General features: G+C 42.0%; 2 protein-coding genes across 13 annotated transcripts in view; one reads left to right on the plus strand and one right to left on the minus strand.

Annotated features, from left to right (window-relative positions):
- Positions 1-19,279, minus strand: part of LOC307014503 (uncharacterized protein) — a 147,448-nt gene that overhangs the window by 16,210 nt on the left and 111,959 nt on the right. For 3 of the 11 annotated variants that reach the window (XM_079642457.1, XM_079642455.1, XM_079642450.1), the window contains 8 exons: positions 18,065-18,357; positions 17,514-17,747; positions 16,750-16,819; positions 16,556-16,670; positions 16,277-16,372; positions 15,651-15,762; positions 15,321-15,488; positions 15,039-15,184 (listed from right to left, as the gene is read on the minus strand). The exons of 5 other annotated variants lie outside the window; for them this stretch is intronic. The gene's annotated coding sequence lies outside the window, so the exon portion shown is untranslated. Of the gene's footprint in view, positions 1-5,386; positions 5,499-15,038; positions 15,185-15,320; positions 15,489-15,650; positions 15,763-16,276; positions 16,373-16,555; positions 16,671-16,749; positions 16,820-17,513; positions 17,748-18,064; positions 18,358-19,279 lie in introns of those variants that run through there. 3 more of the 11 variants (XM_079642458.1, XM_079642459.1, XM_079642456.1) reach the window with 3 other exon arrangements.
- On the plus strand, positions 5,462-11,766 carry LOC307014506 (uncharacterized protein; the record flags this gene model as incomplete). Of its 2 annotated transcripts, XR_013801239.1 has the most annotated exons (8): positions 5,462-5,763; positions 5,967-6,336; positions 6,473-7,623; positions 8,367-8,500; positions 8,611-8,739; positions 10,123-10,692; positions 11,028-11,292; positions 11,430-11,766. XR_013801239.1 is itself a non-coding variant. In XM_079642468.1 (3 exons), 3 exons carry the CDS (start codon positions 5,462-5,464, stop codon positions 6,554-6,556), a joined length of 756 nt encoding a protein of 251 aa, XP_079498594.1. In that variant the 3' UTR covers positions 6,557-7,901. The 2 variants fall into 2 exon arrangements, 1 of the variants encoding a protein (XP_079498594.1); XM_079642468.1 differs by lacking the exons at positions 8,367-8,500; positions 8,611-8,739; positions 10,123-10,692; positions 11,028-11,292; positions 11,430-11,766 and having other exon boundaries at positions 6,473-7,901.

A 19,279-nucleotide genomic window follows, 5' to 3' on the forward strand; every position in this document is an offset into this window, starting at 1 on the left:
CGCTCCTATGACTGTGCTATTGACTTGATTGCCGGGTCTCCCATTCCTAAGGGTCGACTTTATGCAATTTCAGGACCTGAGAAAGAGGCCATGAAGGACTATATTGATGCCTCCCTCAAGACAGGGCTTATTCGTCATTCCTCATCCCCAGCAGGGGCAGGTTTTTTTTTCGTGGGCAAAAAGGATGGGTCTCTTAGGCCCTGTATCGACTACTCACCTCTCAATGACATTACGGTTAAAAACCGGTACCCCCTCCCTCTCATCTCGTCCGCTTTCGAGCAGCTTCAGGAAGCCAAGGTTTTCACCAAATTAGACCTGCGGAACGCCTATCATTTGGTCAGGATCAGGGAGGGCGATGAATGGAAGACGGGTTTTAACACCCCTTCAGGACATTATGAATACCTGGTCATGCCGTTTGGATTGTCAAACGCTCCTGCAGTCTTCCAGGCTATGATCAACGACGTGTTGAGGGAGTTTCTGAACCGTTTCGTTTTTGTTTATCTGGACGACATTCTGATCTACTCCCCTGACCTTCACACCCACAAACAACATGTCCGCCTGGTTCTACAGAAACTGCTCCAAAATAAGTTGTTTGTCAAAGCTGAAAAGTGTGAATTTCATGTGGAAACAGTCACTTTTTTGGGCTTCATCATTTCCCCAGGTCAGGTTATGATGGACCCAGAGAAGGTTAGCGCAGTAGCCTGTTGGCCTACCCCTGACTCTCGCAAAAAAGTGCAGCAGTTTTTAGGCTTTGCTAATTTTTACAGACGTTTTGTGCGGAGCTTCAGCGCTATTGCAGCCCCTCTTCATGTCCTCACGTCCCCTCAGGTGCCTTTTGTGTGGTCTCCTCAGGCTGAGGAGGCTTTTTCTCGGCTGAAAAAGATGTTCACCACTGCCCCCATACTTACCATGCCGGATCCCACTCGCCAGTTCGTGGTGGAAGTGGATGCCTCCAACGAGGGGGTGGGAGCGGTCCTCTCCCAGCAACAACAGAAGGACAACAAACTTCACCCCTGCGCCTTCCTGTCCAGGAAGCTCTCCCCGGCAGAGAGAAATTATGACGTGGGAAACCGTGAGTTGCTGGCCGTGAAGTTAGCGTTGGAAGAGTGGAGGCATTGGTTGGAGGGAGCCGAGCATCCTTTTGTGGTCTGGACCGATCACAAGAACCTGGAGTACATCAAAAAGGCCAAAAGACTGAACTCCCGCCAGGCTAGGTGGACCTTGTTTTTCAACCGTTTTGACTTTGTTCTTTCCTACAGGCCGGGGTCTCAGAATGTCAAGCCTGACGCTCTGTCCCGTCTGTTTGACCCTGTGCCTGCAGCCAAGGAGCCGGAACCCATCATCCCATTGAACCGGGTGGTAGGAGCGCTGACTTGGCCAGTAGAGAAGGAGGTAATACGTGCCAATGCTGGAGCTCCTGCACCAAGGGGTTGCCCGCCTAACCGGATTTTTGTTCAGGAGGCCGAGCGACCACAGGTGATCCACTGGGCTCACACTTCGCTGCTCACCTGTCACCCCGGAGTCAAGAGAACTATGTTCATTGTTAAACAACGTTTCTGGTGGACATCCATGGAGAAGGAGGTGAAGGAGTATGTGGAGGCGTGCCCTATCTGCGCTCGAAACAAGACCTCTTCCAGGTCGCGAATAGGGTTATTACAACCACTCCCTATTCCCAACAGGCCCTGGTCAGAGATCTCCATGGACTTCGTCACTGGCCTGCCCCTCTCTAGAGGTAAAACCACAGTTCTCACGGTAGTGGACAGATTTTCCAAAATGACACATTTCATTGCTCTGCCAAAGATGCCCTCAGCTAAGGAAACGGCGGAGGTCATGATGCAGAATGTGTTTCGGCTTCATGGTTTCCCTAAGGATATTGTCTCCGACCGGGGCCCCCAGTTTGTGTCACGCTTCTGGAAGGAGTTCTGCAGCCTCATCGGTGCCACGGTCAGTCTCTCGTCTGGATATCATCCGGAGTCTAACGGCCAGACAGAGCGCCTAAATCAAGAACTAGAGACCTGCCTGCGCTGCCTGGTGTCCCAGAATCCATCCTCCTGGAGCGAGCACCTCACCTGGGTTGAGTATGCACACAACATCCTCCCTACTTCTGCCACGGGCCTGTCCCCGTTTCACTGTGTTTATGGCTACCAGCCGCCACTGTTCCCAGCCACGGAGAGGGAGGTCACGGTCCCGTCTGCCCACGCTCTGGTCAGGCGTTGTCGGCGCGTGTGGGCTGCGGCTAGGAAGATACTCTGCAGGAATTCACAACTGGTTAAAAGAGCAGCAGACCGAAAACGCCGACCAGCCCCTGTATACCAGCCAGGCCAAAAAGTCTGGCTCTCTACACGAGACCTTCCCCTCCACGTACTCTCCCGAAAACTGGCTCCCCGGTTTGTGGGTCCTTTTCCCATCACCAAGGTCATAAACCCAGTCTCAGTGAGACTACGGCTTCCCAGGGCCATGAAGGTACATCCCACCTTCCATGTAGGGAAATTAAAACCATTGAAGGAGAGCGCTATGGTTCCCACCGTCAAACCCCCCCCGCCCCCCCGGATGATCGATGGAGGTCCGGTTTACACGGTCAAGTCACTATTGGCTAGTCGGAAAAGGGGTAGAGGGCGGCAGTTACTGGTTGACTGGAAGGGTTATGGTCCTGAGGAGCGGCAATGGATTCCTTCCCGCTTCATCGTGGACAAAAGCCTCATTGAGGATTTTGACCGCCTCAACTCAGAGGAGCCTGGGCCGTCAGGAGCCGTCCCTAGAAGGGGGGGTACTGTCATGTCCAAGAAACTTATTGTGAAAGTTTATTCTTTATGTTAGAGTTGTCATGTCCTTTTGTCTTGTGCTTTATGTCTATACCCTTAATTATTTCTTCCTCTCATTTCAGGCCTCCACGCTCCCCGCCCCTTTTCTGTCTCCTGCGTCCTTGATTATTTTCCCCGCCCTGATTGTTTCCAACTGTGTCCCCTTTACCTGTGTATATATTGTGTTAGCTCCCTCCTGTTAATTGTCAGTTCGTTGTCTCTCGAAGACCACGTATCGGCTTACCTCACGGATCTTTTCACGGACCTTTCACGGACCTATGCTATAGATCGCATTATAGTTTTCCTCGAAAGAGTGGTTTTGTTTTCCTTGTTTTATTACTGTGCAAATTCCAGTAAAGTCTTTATTTTGAAACGCTATCTGAGTCTGAGTTTTGAGTCGTGCAATTGAGTTCATGCCTCAGTGTTCTCCCCTTGACATACTGCAATAACAGTTAGATGCGATTGGACAGAACAAGTCCCCATACAACTCTAGGTTCAGAAAATCTACATATTAAACGGTCAGAGGATGCGTAAATGCCAAGTGAGTATTTTTCTGAAAAGGTTTATATTTAAAAATATTTTGGATAATTATTTTTACGAGAGCAGGAACTTTCCTCAGAATTTAAAATATATTTGTGTTTAAATGATATATGTGTGAGTGAATATTAATAACATTATAACTGAAGCTACTACTGGCAGCTCAGACTTTTTACAATTTTTATTCCCACTTTTATTGACGATTACATTTAGTAAAACTCACAAACCTCTTACAGTTACATTGATTCTCCAAATGTGTTGCAGACTTTTAGGAATATTTTTGTCATTTTACAAGTTATCAGGGGAGAGCGCGAACGCAGTCCCCCACTACCACAAATTATGCAATCGAGATTCCCACATTTGAGGAATTCGCACAGCTCGAGTCTACGGTAGTGCAATGTCTACAGTCACTGTAGACAGTTACGCCTTCTGATTCGACAAAAGTCTACAGTCATTTCCATCCGATTGGAAGTCCACGGTCGTACTGTCCAATGGAGCTTGGAGGCGGGACTCCGACTGTAGACTTTTGGCAAATCAGAAGGCTTAACTGTCTACATTCACTGTACTCACATGTGATTGGAAGTCTACAGTCGTACTGTCCAATGGAGTGTTTGGAGTGGGCGGGCTGTCTGCTATGCAAATCTCCATCGAGAGAAACAGCGGTATTACTGTACAATACAGTATTAACAATTAGCATGAGAATAGAGAATATATCCTTCCTGTGCACTGTGTATATTATTCATATCGTCTATTGTTGTGTTTTTCGCTGCTGTGCTGTCAACAACTGAGTTTTTAGCCCACCACTTCGTTTCTGCTCGTTTGCTGCGAATATCGCTAGCGAAGACTTGGGTCGACAGGTAGGCTGCGTTTTCTCGTCTTTTTCTTTTTGAAAACGTATTGAAAGTATACTTTACACCACCACATACTTCGGAAACATTTCTGTTATTTTGTGTTTTTCATTACTGTGTATACCTTGGCAATGACCCGACGGGCCACGGCCGTGTTACGGCTAACGGCCGCTAGTTTGGGGAAAGCGTCTTTTATTCAAATATCTATCAAACTCTAGTTTTATATGCTATAACATTACCCACTACAGTTCAAGGCACACTTTGTTATTATCCGTGTTATCTTGTGTACAGTATATCATGTCATTACTGTTAAAATTGACAGGCACTGCGCCCCGTCACCGTGGACGCCAGTTAAAGGTTAGCGTCGCTCAATGAAACCTCCATTAACTCTAGTTTTAAAAGCTATAACGTTCCCCACTACAATTTAAGGCACACTTTGTCATGATCCGTGTTATCTTGTGTACTGTAAAAGTGAAAGGCTTCGTGTCGCGTCACCGCGGACGCTAGTTAAAGGTTAGCATCGCTCAATGAAACGTACTAGTTTTATAATTACGCAATAACATATGTAACCCACTACATTTTAAGGCTCACTTTGTCATTATCTATCTAATCGCGGGTTAACCAGCCCATTACTGCTTGTGTTTACCGTTACATTACTGTAGAAATTGACAGTACAGTCGTTATCGTTTGTCAACGATAGTTGTAGTTGAAAACTTGACGCTGCCATTTTGAACAGTGTCCGGTTACTGTTTGTGATAGTACATTTGTAGCTTCTGTCATTGACATCTTTATTGATGTATTCTTACGCTATTCATTCATTCATTGATCATTTTAATGATAAGTTCCTCAACCTTCTATTTTGCATTCAAAAACAGACTATTACTCATGTATAAATACATACACTACACGTTGATATACTTTACATAAGAATATAAAGTATAAACGTGTAGTATAAACATACCAACAGTACAAATGATGTATTATTTGTGACATATGTCTTCTCTACTGTTGATATATTACACGTTTATACTATTATAGCCTATATTATTTGCTCTTTCTTTTTATTCAAATGTAATTGTGTCAATACTTTATTCCAGCATTTTAATGCCTGAACACAGTGCTAACATAAGAATGTCCCAATTTGGGATAGTAATAAAGTATCTATCTATCTGGTATAACCAATGTTAGGGTATCAATTACCTCTTGTAAACTAACATGTTTTGGTATACAAGTTCTGTATGTTGTTTTGGTCTCGCATTACAGTGAGAACCAGAGATGGCGACACCACTTCTCCGCATCCTCAATCCCCAAGCTCCAGGTGATCGACAGCAGGCTGTTGCGGTGCCATCGAAAGAGGCCCGTTGCTATAGGTATAAGGGAAAGGCTTTTCCCACACCTCCGGTGGAGCTGCTCAGTGAGGCCACTGCCATGGCCAAAGCAGAGAAGCTCCTTCGAGCCAAAGGGACCCATAAGCCCTCACGCCAGCAGTGCTTGGGAATGCTGGTCTTGCCATTTGGCAAGTATTTGAACGCACCGTTTCACTGGCTAGTGGCAAATGACGTGGGCTACATAAAGTTGTAAGTATATTATATTTAATGCAATTGTTTGCTAAGCGTTTGAATACCATTTTGTTGTTACGATTATAATGAATATATATGTATTGTGTTAAACCATGGCTATTATAAAAGTTTAGTACTCATCTTTACAAAGTTCCTTTTCTCCTCATCACAATTGCAGTGCTATTATGATGATGACACTAAATGGATGTTTATTATTGCAGTCTGCTTGATAAGCACAAAGCAGAAGTGGAAGACCCACACCGGAAGGGAGATGTGGGAAACCGGTGGGTAAAAGACTTCCTCACAGATTATGCAGAAAGCTTCCCACAAGTCTCCTGTCTCCTCGAGGCCAATGTGGACAGGTGCATCTATGGCCAAAAGGGATTTGAGAGCAGCACCTTTCTGGAGGTGTGGGAAGTTTATGCCCAGTACCAATCCCAAAAGGACAGCCCTGAGAAATTCAGTGATGTCCAGAGGGAAAGGATACAGAAGGCATATAGTTCTGTAAAGAGGTGGTTGAACACCCCAGTGACCCACATTACCAGCGTGCAGTTAAAGAGGTTCCGGAAATACATAATGGACAAGGAACAAGTAAGTGTTTAATTGATTATATAGGAAGAGTTGAAAATCATGGTCACATCACACTGTCATATTGATAACAACTGTTCAAACTGCTGATATTTGAAGCACTCCTCTGCTAAATGCGTTGTTTTATTTTGTTTCTCAGACGAGAATGCAGGACTCATCCTCGTGGCCAGGGGATGATGCTGACCTGGCAGCTGCGAGCCAGGCTGTGGAAGAAGGCAAGTGAGACACAGTTAATATATGAAAGAAAACATGTAAAAAAACAATAATCCTAATTCAAATGTGCTTTGTTTGGTACATTTTTAGATATACTGAAGAGAAGGCCCAGAGAAACTGCTTATCTATGGAATGCCATTTAAGCCAAAATTAAATAAATAAATAAATACATCAATAATTAAATAAATACATATATATATAAATATGCCTATGAAATAAATTATGAAATAAATAAATGAGGCAATAAATATGTATACATGTACATTTAAATACACATTTATTTATTTCATGGGACTTTTATTTCATAATGAGACATTTATTTCAAGAGACTTTTATTTCATAATGACACATTTATTTATTTCAAGAGAATCGTATTTCATAATGACATATTTATTTATTTCAGATGACTTGTATTTCATAATGACGCATTTATTTATTTCAGATGACTTGTATTTCATAATGACGCATTTATTTATTTCAGGTGACTTGTATTTCATGATGAGACATTTCATGATGAGACATTTCCATTCCTTATATGCAAATGAACGGGGCGTGGTTAGCTCACAGATCCAGAGACCCAGACCAAAGCAACAGCACCACAACACTGACTACTCGAGAAGAGGAAGAAAATGGAGGAGAAGGACTTAAAAAAATTATAAACTATATAATAACTACTAAATGAAAATAAGGCGGCGCAGACAACACTGAAGACGTCGGTGGGCTCCAAGATGCTATGCTATCCTTAGCAGATCAAATTGATCAACACGGTTTACCAAGAGATACTGTGTTGGCCCATATTGAAGACTTTATCGAAGTACTCGGGCGGATAAGCGCTCTTCGAGATATCGACACGGATGACGAAGTTGTAAATACTTTGACACTGATTGAGCACCGTGTTCGTGTGGAAGATGTCCAAGAAGTTGGTTCAAGCACAGGTGCAGGACGCCCGCCTCTGGATATTCCATGCAATATGCTCGCTACCTATGTGCTGTCCGGTCTATCAACCCGAGAAATCGCGGATCTGTTTGGTGTGTCATCCCGCACAATTCAGAGGAGATCGGTCGAAGAAGGCCTAAGGTGAATTACTTGAGCTAACGTAAAATCAAATTATTGCTCTATCGAGCTAACGTCATACAAATAACGAGCCCATAGAAATAGAATACGAGTATACTACTATACTCATATTCTATTTATATGGTCAGCCCGCTACAACTGTCACTATGGCAACGGTACACATACAAATGGCCGCCGCTCTGACCATCCTGCATTATCTTAACATATAATACATCCATTATCCTGCTACGTTGATTTGAATGGGAATGTCCGTTCTACTCCTGTTTTATTTCTATGGACGACACTGGTGGGCAAAAATGTGTATAATACAGTTAACAAAATTAAAACATGATTGACAAACAATTATTTAGTATTGTGTAGCAATATGATACGAAGAGATGGTTGAAATGGAGTATATATGTTAGACTGGTGGATGTTCGTCAACGTTAGCCAAAACGTTTATGTTGACGTTGCACACAAGTTAGGTCAGTTATTATTAACAGCTGCTCTGTCAGATATGACTATTTTTACACCGAAATCTGTTTGTATCGTGAAATTGCGGTTTTTGTTTATTCATCAAAAATGACTAAAGTCAGAGATGTTTCTTGATACACGTGAAGTTGCAGCCACTGTATAAATTAATGTTAAGATAACTGGAGTTGTGTTCATGCTAACTGTTACACCTAACTAACGTTGCTGTTGCTTATGTAATAAATATATAATTGAAGTGACATTACACATATATGTTTTATGTTTTCCTACTGTAGAAAATCAGACCTATACTCTTCAATTAACGATGACGATGTAGATGCCTTGGTGATGGAGATTCAGCGCACTAATCCGAATGCTGGATATAAAATGATGCTGGGACATCTACGGTCCAGAGGCATACACATTCAAAGTAAAAATTAACAGTTTTTGTTTAACCTCAATGTTCAACCCAATTCCAAATGACGTGGGTTTAGCCAGTCGCCAATTTGAATAAACAAATAAATCTCCTTTTTCAATCAGGGCATCGAGTAAGGGCGTCAATGCAGAGAGTGGATCCAGGAGCAATCTTGATGCGAAGGTTAACCCTCCAGACTACAAGGCGTCGTCAGTACAATGTTCCTGCACCAAATAGTCTATGGCATATAGACGGTAATCACTAGCTGATCAGGTCAGTTTTTCCTGCTGCTTTTTGAGCTGTGTCCATCATAATCTAGTAGGCCACTGCTCTTGAACTCCTGTCCTCAAGTGCTGCAGTCCTGCCGTTCTTTGTTCCAAGCCTGTACCACACCACCTGAAATCACTAAATAGTAACATCATGTGAGAAAACAGAGGTGAAGGTGTGATTGCTGAAATAAGTAGGCCTATCTACAGACATTGCACCCTTGGAAGTATTGAGTGTGAGACCAATTTGACGGCTGAGGAAAAAGTAACATTAAAAGATATACGGCCAGGTCATTAATACTTAAAGATGCCTTTATCCTTTTTTAATACAAAATATAACAATGAGGGTTCTGTATGTTAGTTAGTTGAGGATATGAATTTAACTCCTTGTCTACTCATTAGATAATAATTGAGTTTGAATTTCAAACAAAAACACAATTAGATGCTACTAAAGGTACAGTCCTTGCATGGGGGCAAGCCCTCTACCACATACATCCTAGCTAAATATGAGCTCTTCTGATAGTACCATAATGTCAGTGGTGTCCAATTTTATCCGCAAAGGGTTGGTGTGAATGTGTTCCAACAAAGCAGTGACACATGAACTCACAACTAGTTGGTGCACTGGAATCGGGTGTTTCTCTGCTTGGTTGAAATGCACCCACACTGACCCTTAGTTGGGACATCCATGATGTATTTTAACAAATGTGTGTAAGCTTTGACATACAGAATTATTTATAAGCATTTTCAAAGGTATGAACATGATCCAGAATATGTCTCAATTCCAAATAGTACCATGAAATCATATGTTCACATGTTCACATGAAATCACATGTTTCCTCTTCATATTTACTCTGTTAGGGCACTGTATTAGCACCTGAGGTGGTCAAATCAGTTTTAGCCTACTAACAATCTCAGGACCCATTGGCAAAGTCCTTTTACGGAGATTAGCCTACCGGAAACCAACATTTTAGCACCTTGTGTGATTCCATCTTTAATAGAGATGAGAGGTTAGATGTTGGAAAAAGGTACTTTAAAATATAAATGTTGTTCACCCAGCTGACAAATCTGCTTGCCTTGGTAAAGTAAATTAAGCCATTGAATTTGCTTATTTATGTACAACTTTTTTTAACTTAAAGAAGGTTAACATGCAATGTACGATAATGTTGGATATTGCAATGGCAATAATGTTTTGTGATATTGCAGGACATGTTGCTATTGCAATATCCAACGTTATCACCCAACCTACCACAACCATACCCCTCCAACCCTATTCCTAACATAGCTTAATGAACAAGATGTGCCTTTATCAACTGTGATTTGGACATGAGGCCCCAATTCAATAACCAATTAATCCTGTTATATTTCACACAGATGGAGGATTGTTGTTCATGGTGGCATTGATGGATTCTCCAGGCTAATTGTGTACTTAAGTAGTGCCACCAACAACAGAGCTACAACTGTTCTTGAAGGCTTCTTGTCTGCTGTTGGCCAATATGGCGTGCCATCTCGGATTCGGTATGTAATGTCCTACAAATGTCTAATAAATGAAGTACAATGAGACTTATTTGACTAAAATGTATTTTAATAGCATTTGTAACACAGGTACAATTATCAAAAAGAAAATGAGTGTTCGGAATTTCAAACAAGTGTAATGAAGGTGCTCTTCGGTAATCTTAAAACAGAGCTGGGTTACAACCTACGCAGAACGGCACAAACAGCCTTCTTCAGGGTATGCTTAGACCCTGAAGAAGGCTTTCCGAGAGAAGACCTTTCTTTTGAAGGTACAATTATGTTGGATAGTCATCTTCAGATAAATGTACTTTTTTCCCCTTACAGATCTGACAAGGGGGGTGAGAATGTTAGGGTTGCTCATTTCATGGTCCAAACACAAGGGGAGAACAGGAGCTCTCATATTACTGGACGGAGTGTTCATAACCAAAGGTATGGAGGATTTAAAAAATATAAATTATTAAAGTACAATGAAACCGAGAGAAAAAGCATGTCTGTCCACCCTCACAAAACAATACTTACATTCAGGCGGGGCAGGGGGTGATAGCGGGGCGTTTTACTGGCAGTTCATAACAAGTTCATTGGTCACTACCTAAAATCCAGCTCTCACTTCGCTCATCATTGTGTTCACACTCCAGTCTGAACATAAGTGTTAATCAGCCATTACTAGTAGAACCTTGTACAACTTGTCCATCCTGCTAACTGTTGAATAATGTGACCTGCCAAAAATACAATATAAAGGCTGTATTTCATTCTTTCTTTTACAGAATTGAGCGCCTTTGGAGAGATGTGTATGAAAATGTTCTTGATCTGTTCTACACAATATTCATCCAGCTGGAGGCCCAAGGATTACTCAATCCTGACCAAGAGATTGACCTGTATGCACTACACAGGTGCTTAATGCCACATATTCAGCATCATCTTCAGTGTTTCAAGGAGGCATGGAATCACCATGGGCTGAGGACTGCAAGCCACCGTTCACCTTTACAGTTGTGGTTACTAAACAACAGAGAGGGACAAGATTTCTCACAGGTAAACAACGTTTTTTAGATGATGTAATGTATGCCATCTTATTCCCTGGCTCAATTATTTATTTAAAGTACATGCAAAATGACCCACATTGTAATTGATTACACATTCTGAACGGCTTTATTCCTTTCGTATGTCAGGTTGGTGAGGATTATGGTGTGGACTGGGAAGGACCACATACCCCCTGTGCATCTAATGTCTTTGTTCCTGAGATCCAGCTCCTGCGCCCATTGAGTGAACAAGATCTTGTGGCCCTACCAAACCCCCATGTTCCTTTCAGTCAGGCATTGGCAGTTTATCTTGAAACTGTTCAAACCCTCAGTTATGTTGAACCCAGAACCTTAGGTCAGGCAACATTTTCTTCGCACGATTTCAGCAGTGGTGGAAGAAGTACTTAAAACCATTACTTACGCAAAAGTATCAATACAACAATGTAAATTACAAGTCAAAGTACAGACATACTATCAACAAAAATGTAATTTAAGTATCAGCAGTAAAAGTACATGTGCAATAAAATGTAAATAATAATAAATTCTGATGCAGCATGTTACTGTTGGAGCTGTTCTCATTCCTTTAGCTGTGTATTCCTCTCTACTCCTTCTTTTACATGCAAAAGCACACTTGCATGCACATACTGAAGGATATGAAAATGAAGGATTGAAGAGCGACACAATGGAAGGAAGCCGAGAGCAGGGAACAGAGAGATGGTTGTGTGGTGACGTTGAAGGGAAATCATAAAGGTGGATGACCATTAATCCTTCAGTCCTACAGATCTTTTGTTGTACAGATCTTTAGCAGCAAACCTTTTGTTCCCAAAATACCAACCACACTCCATTCCCTCTCTGCCTCTAAAACGTTATCCTTTAGTTTTTCTCTTTCAGCTTTATAGATGTTCCACATTTTCTTTAACTCCACAGTTCCTACACTTGTCACTGTTACTTTCCCCCATGACATGCAGCGTACCATTCAATGCTGTGTGATTTATTCTGAGTCTAGCTATCATCATTTCCTCCCTTCTGTTTCTTTCTTTATAAATATGTGTCTGCTGGCAGACCAGCAGACCAGCATTTATCTATCACCAGCTTATGTTAGTATTAAATATACAATGTACTCTGGTAACTATCAAAATAAAGACATTGTATAGTGTTCATAACAGTATTTTTATTTAATAAATGATACCTAATACAATAATATTACAAAAAAAACTTACATCTAAATAAATATATCATCTAAAATAGATGCGTTTGATTTAAAAATAACAAATATAATTCAAAATGTAAACAGCAACAAAGAAATTATAAACATTATTTTTCTTGTTAATATCCATTATCTTCTCTGTTATGTATCTTCCGGTCTTTGCCAATCTGGACAGCATTTCTTGGTCCTCCACGTCTTTCTCGTACAGCCACTGCTTGAAGCAAACTGAAAATAAGAAACAACAATGTTTTAACAAATCGTATTAAATTATGTGATGATAGAACTGCAAACAGAATAGCTGTAACTTTAACTAAATAAATAACTCAGTTACCTCTAATCATTAACCCATGTTTGTATCATTGAGTTAACATTAGGGCTGCAACTAACGATTATTTTGGTAGTCGACTAATCTAACGATTATTTCTGTCACACCCTCCATCTCTGCTTCCTGTGGGCACGGCTCCTTTTCCGGGCTCCAGTGCATGTTTTACCTCAAGTCTGCACACCTGTGAATGTCACCCTGTTGTCCAGTCCCTCTGCCTTAACATAACATGATCCCATAGAAAATTAAAATAATGACTCATGAAACATTTGAACTTTGAACTTGTTTAATCAAATGTATTTGAATAACATAAATACAAAAAAATCCTAATGAAAACAAAATAAATAATACAAATTCAATCGCATTTTATTCTTGTCATTTCGCAGACCCTTGTTAATTATTATTTTAAGTTTGGAATTAATTACAGCGTCCATAAAGCTCTAGTGTGCTCTACTACGCTGTAAGCTTGGCGCTGTTTAGCAGCTCGTTGGTGGACACGCAGCCTCAACATAACTGAAATAGCGTTTGCTTAGCAAGCATTAACCATGAGACGTTCTGTTTTCCAACATGTAAGCTAACGTAAACATGACTATGGCTAACTTGCTCAAACTTACCCATGATCCAAAGTAGCAGTCCTCACGGTTCCAGGGTGCTTGCGTTTTAAATGCTCGTGCATCACTGTAGTGCTGCCGTGGAATGCCAATTCCCCTTTACAAATTCTGCATTTCACTGACTTCTTTGGCTTGTCGTCTGTGAAATACTCCCACACTTTCGAAACTCTCGGTCTCGCTTTTTTGAGCTCTTCATCACCCTCATTCTCTCTCCTTTCCGCCATCGTTCGTATTCTTTCTTCTTTGTTGTTAGTACAGAATGCAGTCATGGCAGACAATGGAGAGTATACTGCCCCCAGCACTTCCTGTAGTGCATTGCAGTTACAAATGAACATTTGCGCAGTTTTGAATTAACGTTACCGGCTCTCTGATTCTTTTTATACGACGCGTCGACACTAAAATTCCGCGTCGACAAATTTTTATGATCGACGTCGTCGATTATGTCGACTAATCGTTGCAGCCCTAGTTAACATACATACATACATACATGCTAAACTCTTATTGCACGAGCATTTTCCACCTCAAGACCAAGCCCCCAGGAAGTGCGCCGGACTCTGAGGAAAATATTCGTTGTGTCCAAACGGCGGTACTACAATTTCCTTATCAGTCTGTGACGTCCACCGGCCCAGAAATACTTTTTCCCCTTGACTAACATTGGGAAAGAGACGTCTGTAAATCGGTGGATAATTTTTTTGAAACAAAATAAACTACCCAGTATGAACTATTGTATAGCCTTAAAATCATTAAGTCCTTAAAGTTGTAAAATGCACTAAAAGCCGAATCTAGATTTATTCTCTCTCTCCATTCATTCTAGTGAGCCGAGAGTTTGTGCTCGGGGGGGCGGGGCTTAAGGGGCGCATGCTCTGTGAGCGCACAAACGGGTTCTTCTGCTCTGACAGCCAGGCATGCTGGGTAATCTGTGACGTTTCGCCATCTCAAAAGTTGGGCCATTTTGACTTCATGCGCCAATGAGCAGCTCTCATAGGAAAGAGCGAGACCCCGCCTCCCACGCTGTATCCAGTTCTTATTATACATCCATGCTCAAGACGGGTAACATAACTACCCTCGGGGCGCTTAGTTCTCTCCGCCATGTGTTTGAGTGCGCACACGTGTGTGTGTGTGTGTGTGTGTCTCTGTGTGTGTGTGTGTGTGTGTGTGTGTGTGTGTGTGTGTGTGTGTGCCGCGCACGCGTGCGTGCGTGTGTGTTGCATGCATGTAGCAGGTTCTGTGTGTAAACTGCCCCACCCCCTCGCACACCGACAGGGGAGAGAGATCTCTCGTCTGGATTGGAAAGATCGAAAATAAATCATAGACGCACTTCGTAGTCTTTTTGCATATTAGAAACGGAGTTGGTGACAGTAAGACTGCAATATAATGTTTGTGTAGATATAATACATATGACATCTATTTTTTAAATGTCTCCAGTACCGATAAAAAGATCGATAACGTTGGATGTTAACGGTACCACGGTCTTTAATAATTCAGCCCCGGGCCCCGTTAATACTGGGGCTCGGTACCCATCCCTAGTTTTAATTATTACATCATCAATATTAAATTTCAAATAAACAAGTACTTGGTATCTCGCAAAGCGCAAGTGGCTAGTGTTGCTAAGAACATACCTGGTGATGGTGGCTCTTCGCTGCAGGATCTGGTCGTTGTCCTCCTAACAGAAGCGATTGCCTTCGTCGTTCTCGTCCATGATGGCGGCGTAGGCTCCTTTCCTCAGGAGGTCCTCGATCTCCTTCTTGGAGAACTGCTGGACCGGCTAAAGGCGACGCAGAGAGACATTTACACAAGTGGATTTAGAAAACTCTTTTTGAAATTAAACTAAGCGTACTGCAACAGCGACTGACCCAAAAATGACTTGGCATCTAGAAATATGACAGATTTTTTTTTCTCACCCCGTTGTTGTTGCCTTCTTTGTTCCCACTCGTGCTCTGCAGGACAGCACGGTCCAGCCCGAGCTTCAGACTAGCTTTATCCAGCTTTTCCCTCTCATAGTTTCTAGTGATCAGACGGTACACCTTCACCGCCTTAGACTGGCCAAAACGATGACACCGAGCTTGAGCCTGAAATAAAAAATTAAAAGAGGGGTCAAAAGAGCAAAGTTTTTAAGCATTAAATGGGAAAATATACACTTAAAGAACCGAGGGAATAAACGGAAAGACTGTTGTTGTTGTAGCCCTATTGAACTATCTTTAGGACAGACAGAGCAGATATATATATCGTACCTGCAGGTCATTTTGAGGGTTCCAGTCAGAGTCAAATATCACACAGGTGTCCGCAGCAGTGAGGTTCACAAGCTCTTGATCAGGTGTTTGATGTGGGCTGGCATGATCCTTTCTGCAGCGATAAATAAAGAAAACAAAGAAGACCTTATTAATAATAGTAATGATGGTAACAACAATAATATTAGTATAACTATTTATATAGCACTTACACAATAATTGCAAAGTGATTCTCACAACAAAAATAAGGAACAAATCAATGTCAACAATAAAAAAAAAAAAAATTATAGGAATGTTAAGAGACAAAGAAATGATAAACATTCTGAGAGGCCGACTACAAAAAGGTAGACTCAATGGCTCTTGATGACATCAATGAGCAGTGCCAAAACATGCTGCTGTATAAAAATAAATAGGTCCAGATTTCTTCTATTTAGTGTTGGATGATTTGTTGTATTGATTGCTGATGGATGTTAAGATATGTTTTACAATTATAACAAAAAGATTATTGTAATTGGAATCAAAAAGTTTAAAATCGTAGTTTTAAAAAAATGACTAGCAATATAGGGTTTATTCAACTGCGGTAAAGCATTAAGTTGCTAAATGAACGTACACTGAACTGTAAAACTTACCACTATTTAGGAAAGGACCTGATCAGAAGGATTGACTAGTAAGACAGCAAAGAGGTGGAGGAGGTCTCTGTCATGTACCATTGGTAGATGTTACACCTGAAAGAAAGATAAGGAAATAAGACAACACAGGAGGACAAACATCCTCTTAAGTAAAAGACGAAATCATGTCAAGCTTTACATCTTTCAGTCTTTATAATGCACTGTTGGAAATTACATTCCAAAGGCTAAATTCAAACTCAATACCATAAATAACTGGGTAGGCCTACCAAAGTGCTTTACCTGATAGAACACGTTCCACACGGAGCAGCAACCATCCGGCTGGGCCTTTTGCTGCATATCATCTTCCCCCTCTCCACTGTTTCCAGTAGATATCTACTGCCTCGGTCCAATAAAACTGAAATGCCCGAAAACAATCATATTTAAAAGTTAAAACAATAACTTGCTTTTGGCATTCAAATGTATTATAATCTCACGTTTTTCCTGGATGTCAGGAAGGCGTTCCCTTCAAGTCCGCGACCAGTCATAGGAGTTCAAATGCAAAGCCTGAACGATGACAAGAGCGAGACTTACATTTTACAAGATAAGCAATACCAGAGCAGTGTGTACGACATGCAGAGAACAGATCAAATCCCCTGACAGACTCACACACTTTGGTGATGTCCTCATCTGATAATGATGTTTCATTTTTAGCAGCAAAGTAACATTACTCAAGGTATATGTTGGACCCAACTCATGTACAGTATGTTTTGCATCTCCTCAACAATGGTCTGTATAGTTGAGTAGAAACAAACTGTCCCTAGAGTTTCAGGTAGATTAACAAAGAAAAGTTTGCAATGAAGCACAAAACCCCTCTTTGTATTACGCTAGCTGCCACAGAAAGTACAGCTTAATATGCTAACCTGGTAGAGTTAGCTAACGTTAGCTAACTTAATGTCCAACTAAAAACCTCTAACGTGCATTACATTGACGATTTTAAACACAACTTAACTCTTTCAACTTGTAAAATAACGTTAATTTAACATACCCTTAAATAACTACATCACGTTTTTCAGAACAACACAAACTGCAGAAAACGTTAGCTGCTAACTGTTGTTAGCTAAGACAGCTAGCTCGTAACAATAGCCTCCTAGCAAACTTAAGGTTACGTTAACATTAACTTAACGTTGTAAGAAAGCAAAACGAACCTTCGAGAAATATTTTACTCTCAGACTGGGTGTAATTGTGTAGCGTTGCTTACCTCCAGAAGGACTTTTAGCTGTTTCCCAGTAGAGACTAGAGAGAGCTGTCAGAGCGGTTGCTCTCAGAAGAGCAGCATTGGGCGGACCAGATAAGAACCAGTTAGTGTCAATGTTGTGGTGCTGTTGCTTTGGTCTGGGTCTCTGGATCTGTGAGCTAACCACGCCCCGTTCATTTGCATATAAGGAATGGAAATGTCTCATCATGAAATGTCTCATCATGAAATACAAGTCACCTGAAATAAATAAATGCGTCATTATGAAATACGATTCTCTTGAAATAAATAAATGTGTCATTATGATATACAAGTCTCTTGAAATAAATAAATGTGTCATTATGAAATAAAAGTCTCTTGAAATAAATGTCTCATTATGAAATAAAAGTCCCATGAAATAAATAAATGTGTATTTAAATGTACATGTATACATATTTATTGCCTCATTTATTTATTTCATAATTTATTTCATAGGCATATTTATATATATATGTATTTATATAATTATTGATGTATTTATTTATTTATTTAATTTTGGCTTAAATGGCATTCCATACTTATCGACCTGGAGGCACTGCTGTCGGGCCAGAAGCTGCTGCCGCCCGGCCTGCTTCTGCCGCCCGGCCTGTTGTTACTACTGCCGCCGCCCGGCCTGCTGCTGCCGCCGCCCGGCCTACTGCTGCTGCTGCTGCCGCTGCCGCCCGGCCTGCTGCAAAAAAACTTACATCTGGTTATAAAACCTCTGCTGGCCATCCCCGAAAAACAAAGGTCACTCCTGTGCGGCCTGAAGATGTTGCTACTGCTGCTGCTGTCCAGCCTGCTGCTGCTGCTGTCCAGCCTGCTCCTGCTGCTGTGAAGGCAAAGAAGCAAACATCAAGGCACAAAACCTCTGCTAGCCATCATCCAAAAACCCCGGAAGTCACTCCTGTGCAGCCTGCAGCCCCTGCTGACCCAGATATGTCCCCTTCGACATCCACGGCTTGTGACCTTCCGATGGCATCTCACCCGAGTGACGCAGAAGTAAAGATAGTTGTACTAGTGGAAAATTGCTTAATTAAATAATGTTATACCATAACTTCTTACCCTGTAAGTCTCTAATGTATTCTATGTTATGCGTGTTACAGGTGGATCTAGAGGGCTGGGTGCGTTTGTGGGAGAACCCTGGTGGCATCCCATCTGCCGACATATCCTGGCTCAAAGAGGACGCAGAGAGAGGGCTGTATACCCCCGTACAGACCTACAAGGACATCAAAGGTCAGATCAAGAGGCGACGGGTGATGAAATCTGACCGTATGTGGTTTTATCCCCCGGAACCTCCTGGCTTTGTCGGGGGTGGTCTTCCTACTCCACAACTGTTCTTTAGGAGCCGGGTCTTTGTGTGGCGCCCTGTCGGCGTGTGGAGGTACTCGCTGAAGTGTCCGCGGGGAGAAAACTGTGTCGGCAGTGGGAGAAATGTGCACCTCGCCAAGTCTGGCTACCCCTCCAAGGTCTAAATTCTCTGACATTACTATACAGTTGAAAATGTGTTTATATGTATGAAATGGGCACTGAAAGTTTTATGCTGGCCTTCATTCTGATTTCCATGTGTATTTTATAGGCACGTCTCGTCTGCGATGTGTCCGGCTGGTACACAGTGATCACAGAGGTCCTGTCCTGTGGACCCTGTACCAAGGCAGCCAGGAGCAAAGAGGGTGTGTCAGTGGGCCGGTGGCTTGCGTGGGATAACGCCATCCTATCCCAGCTCAGCGAGGCTCACCAAGCCATCTTTCCTG

This window comes from Notothenia rossii, assembly GCF_949606895.1.
Source record: "Notothenia rossii genome assembly, chromosome: 8".
Taxonomy (NCBI): Eukaryota; Metazoa; Chordata; class Actinopteri; order Perciformes; family Nototheniidae; genus Notothenia; species Notothenia rossii.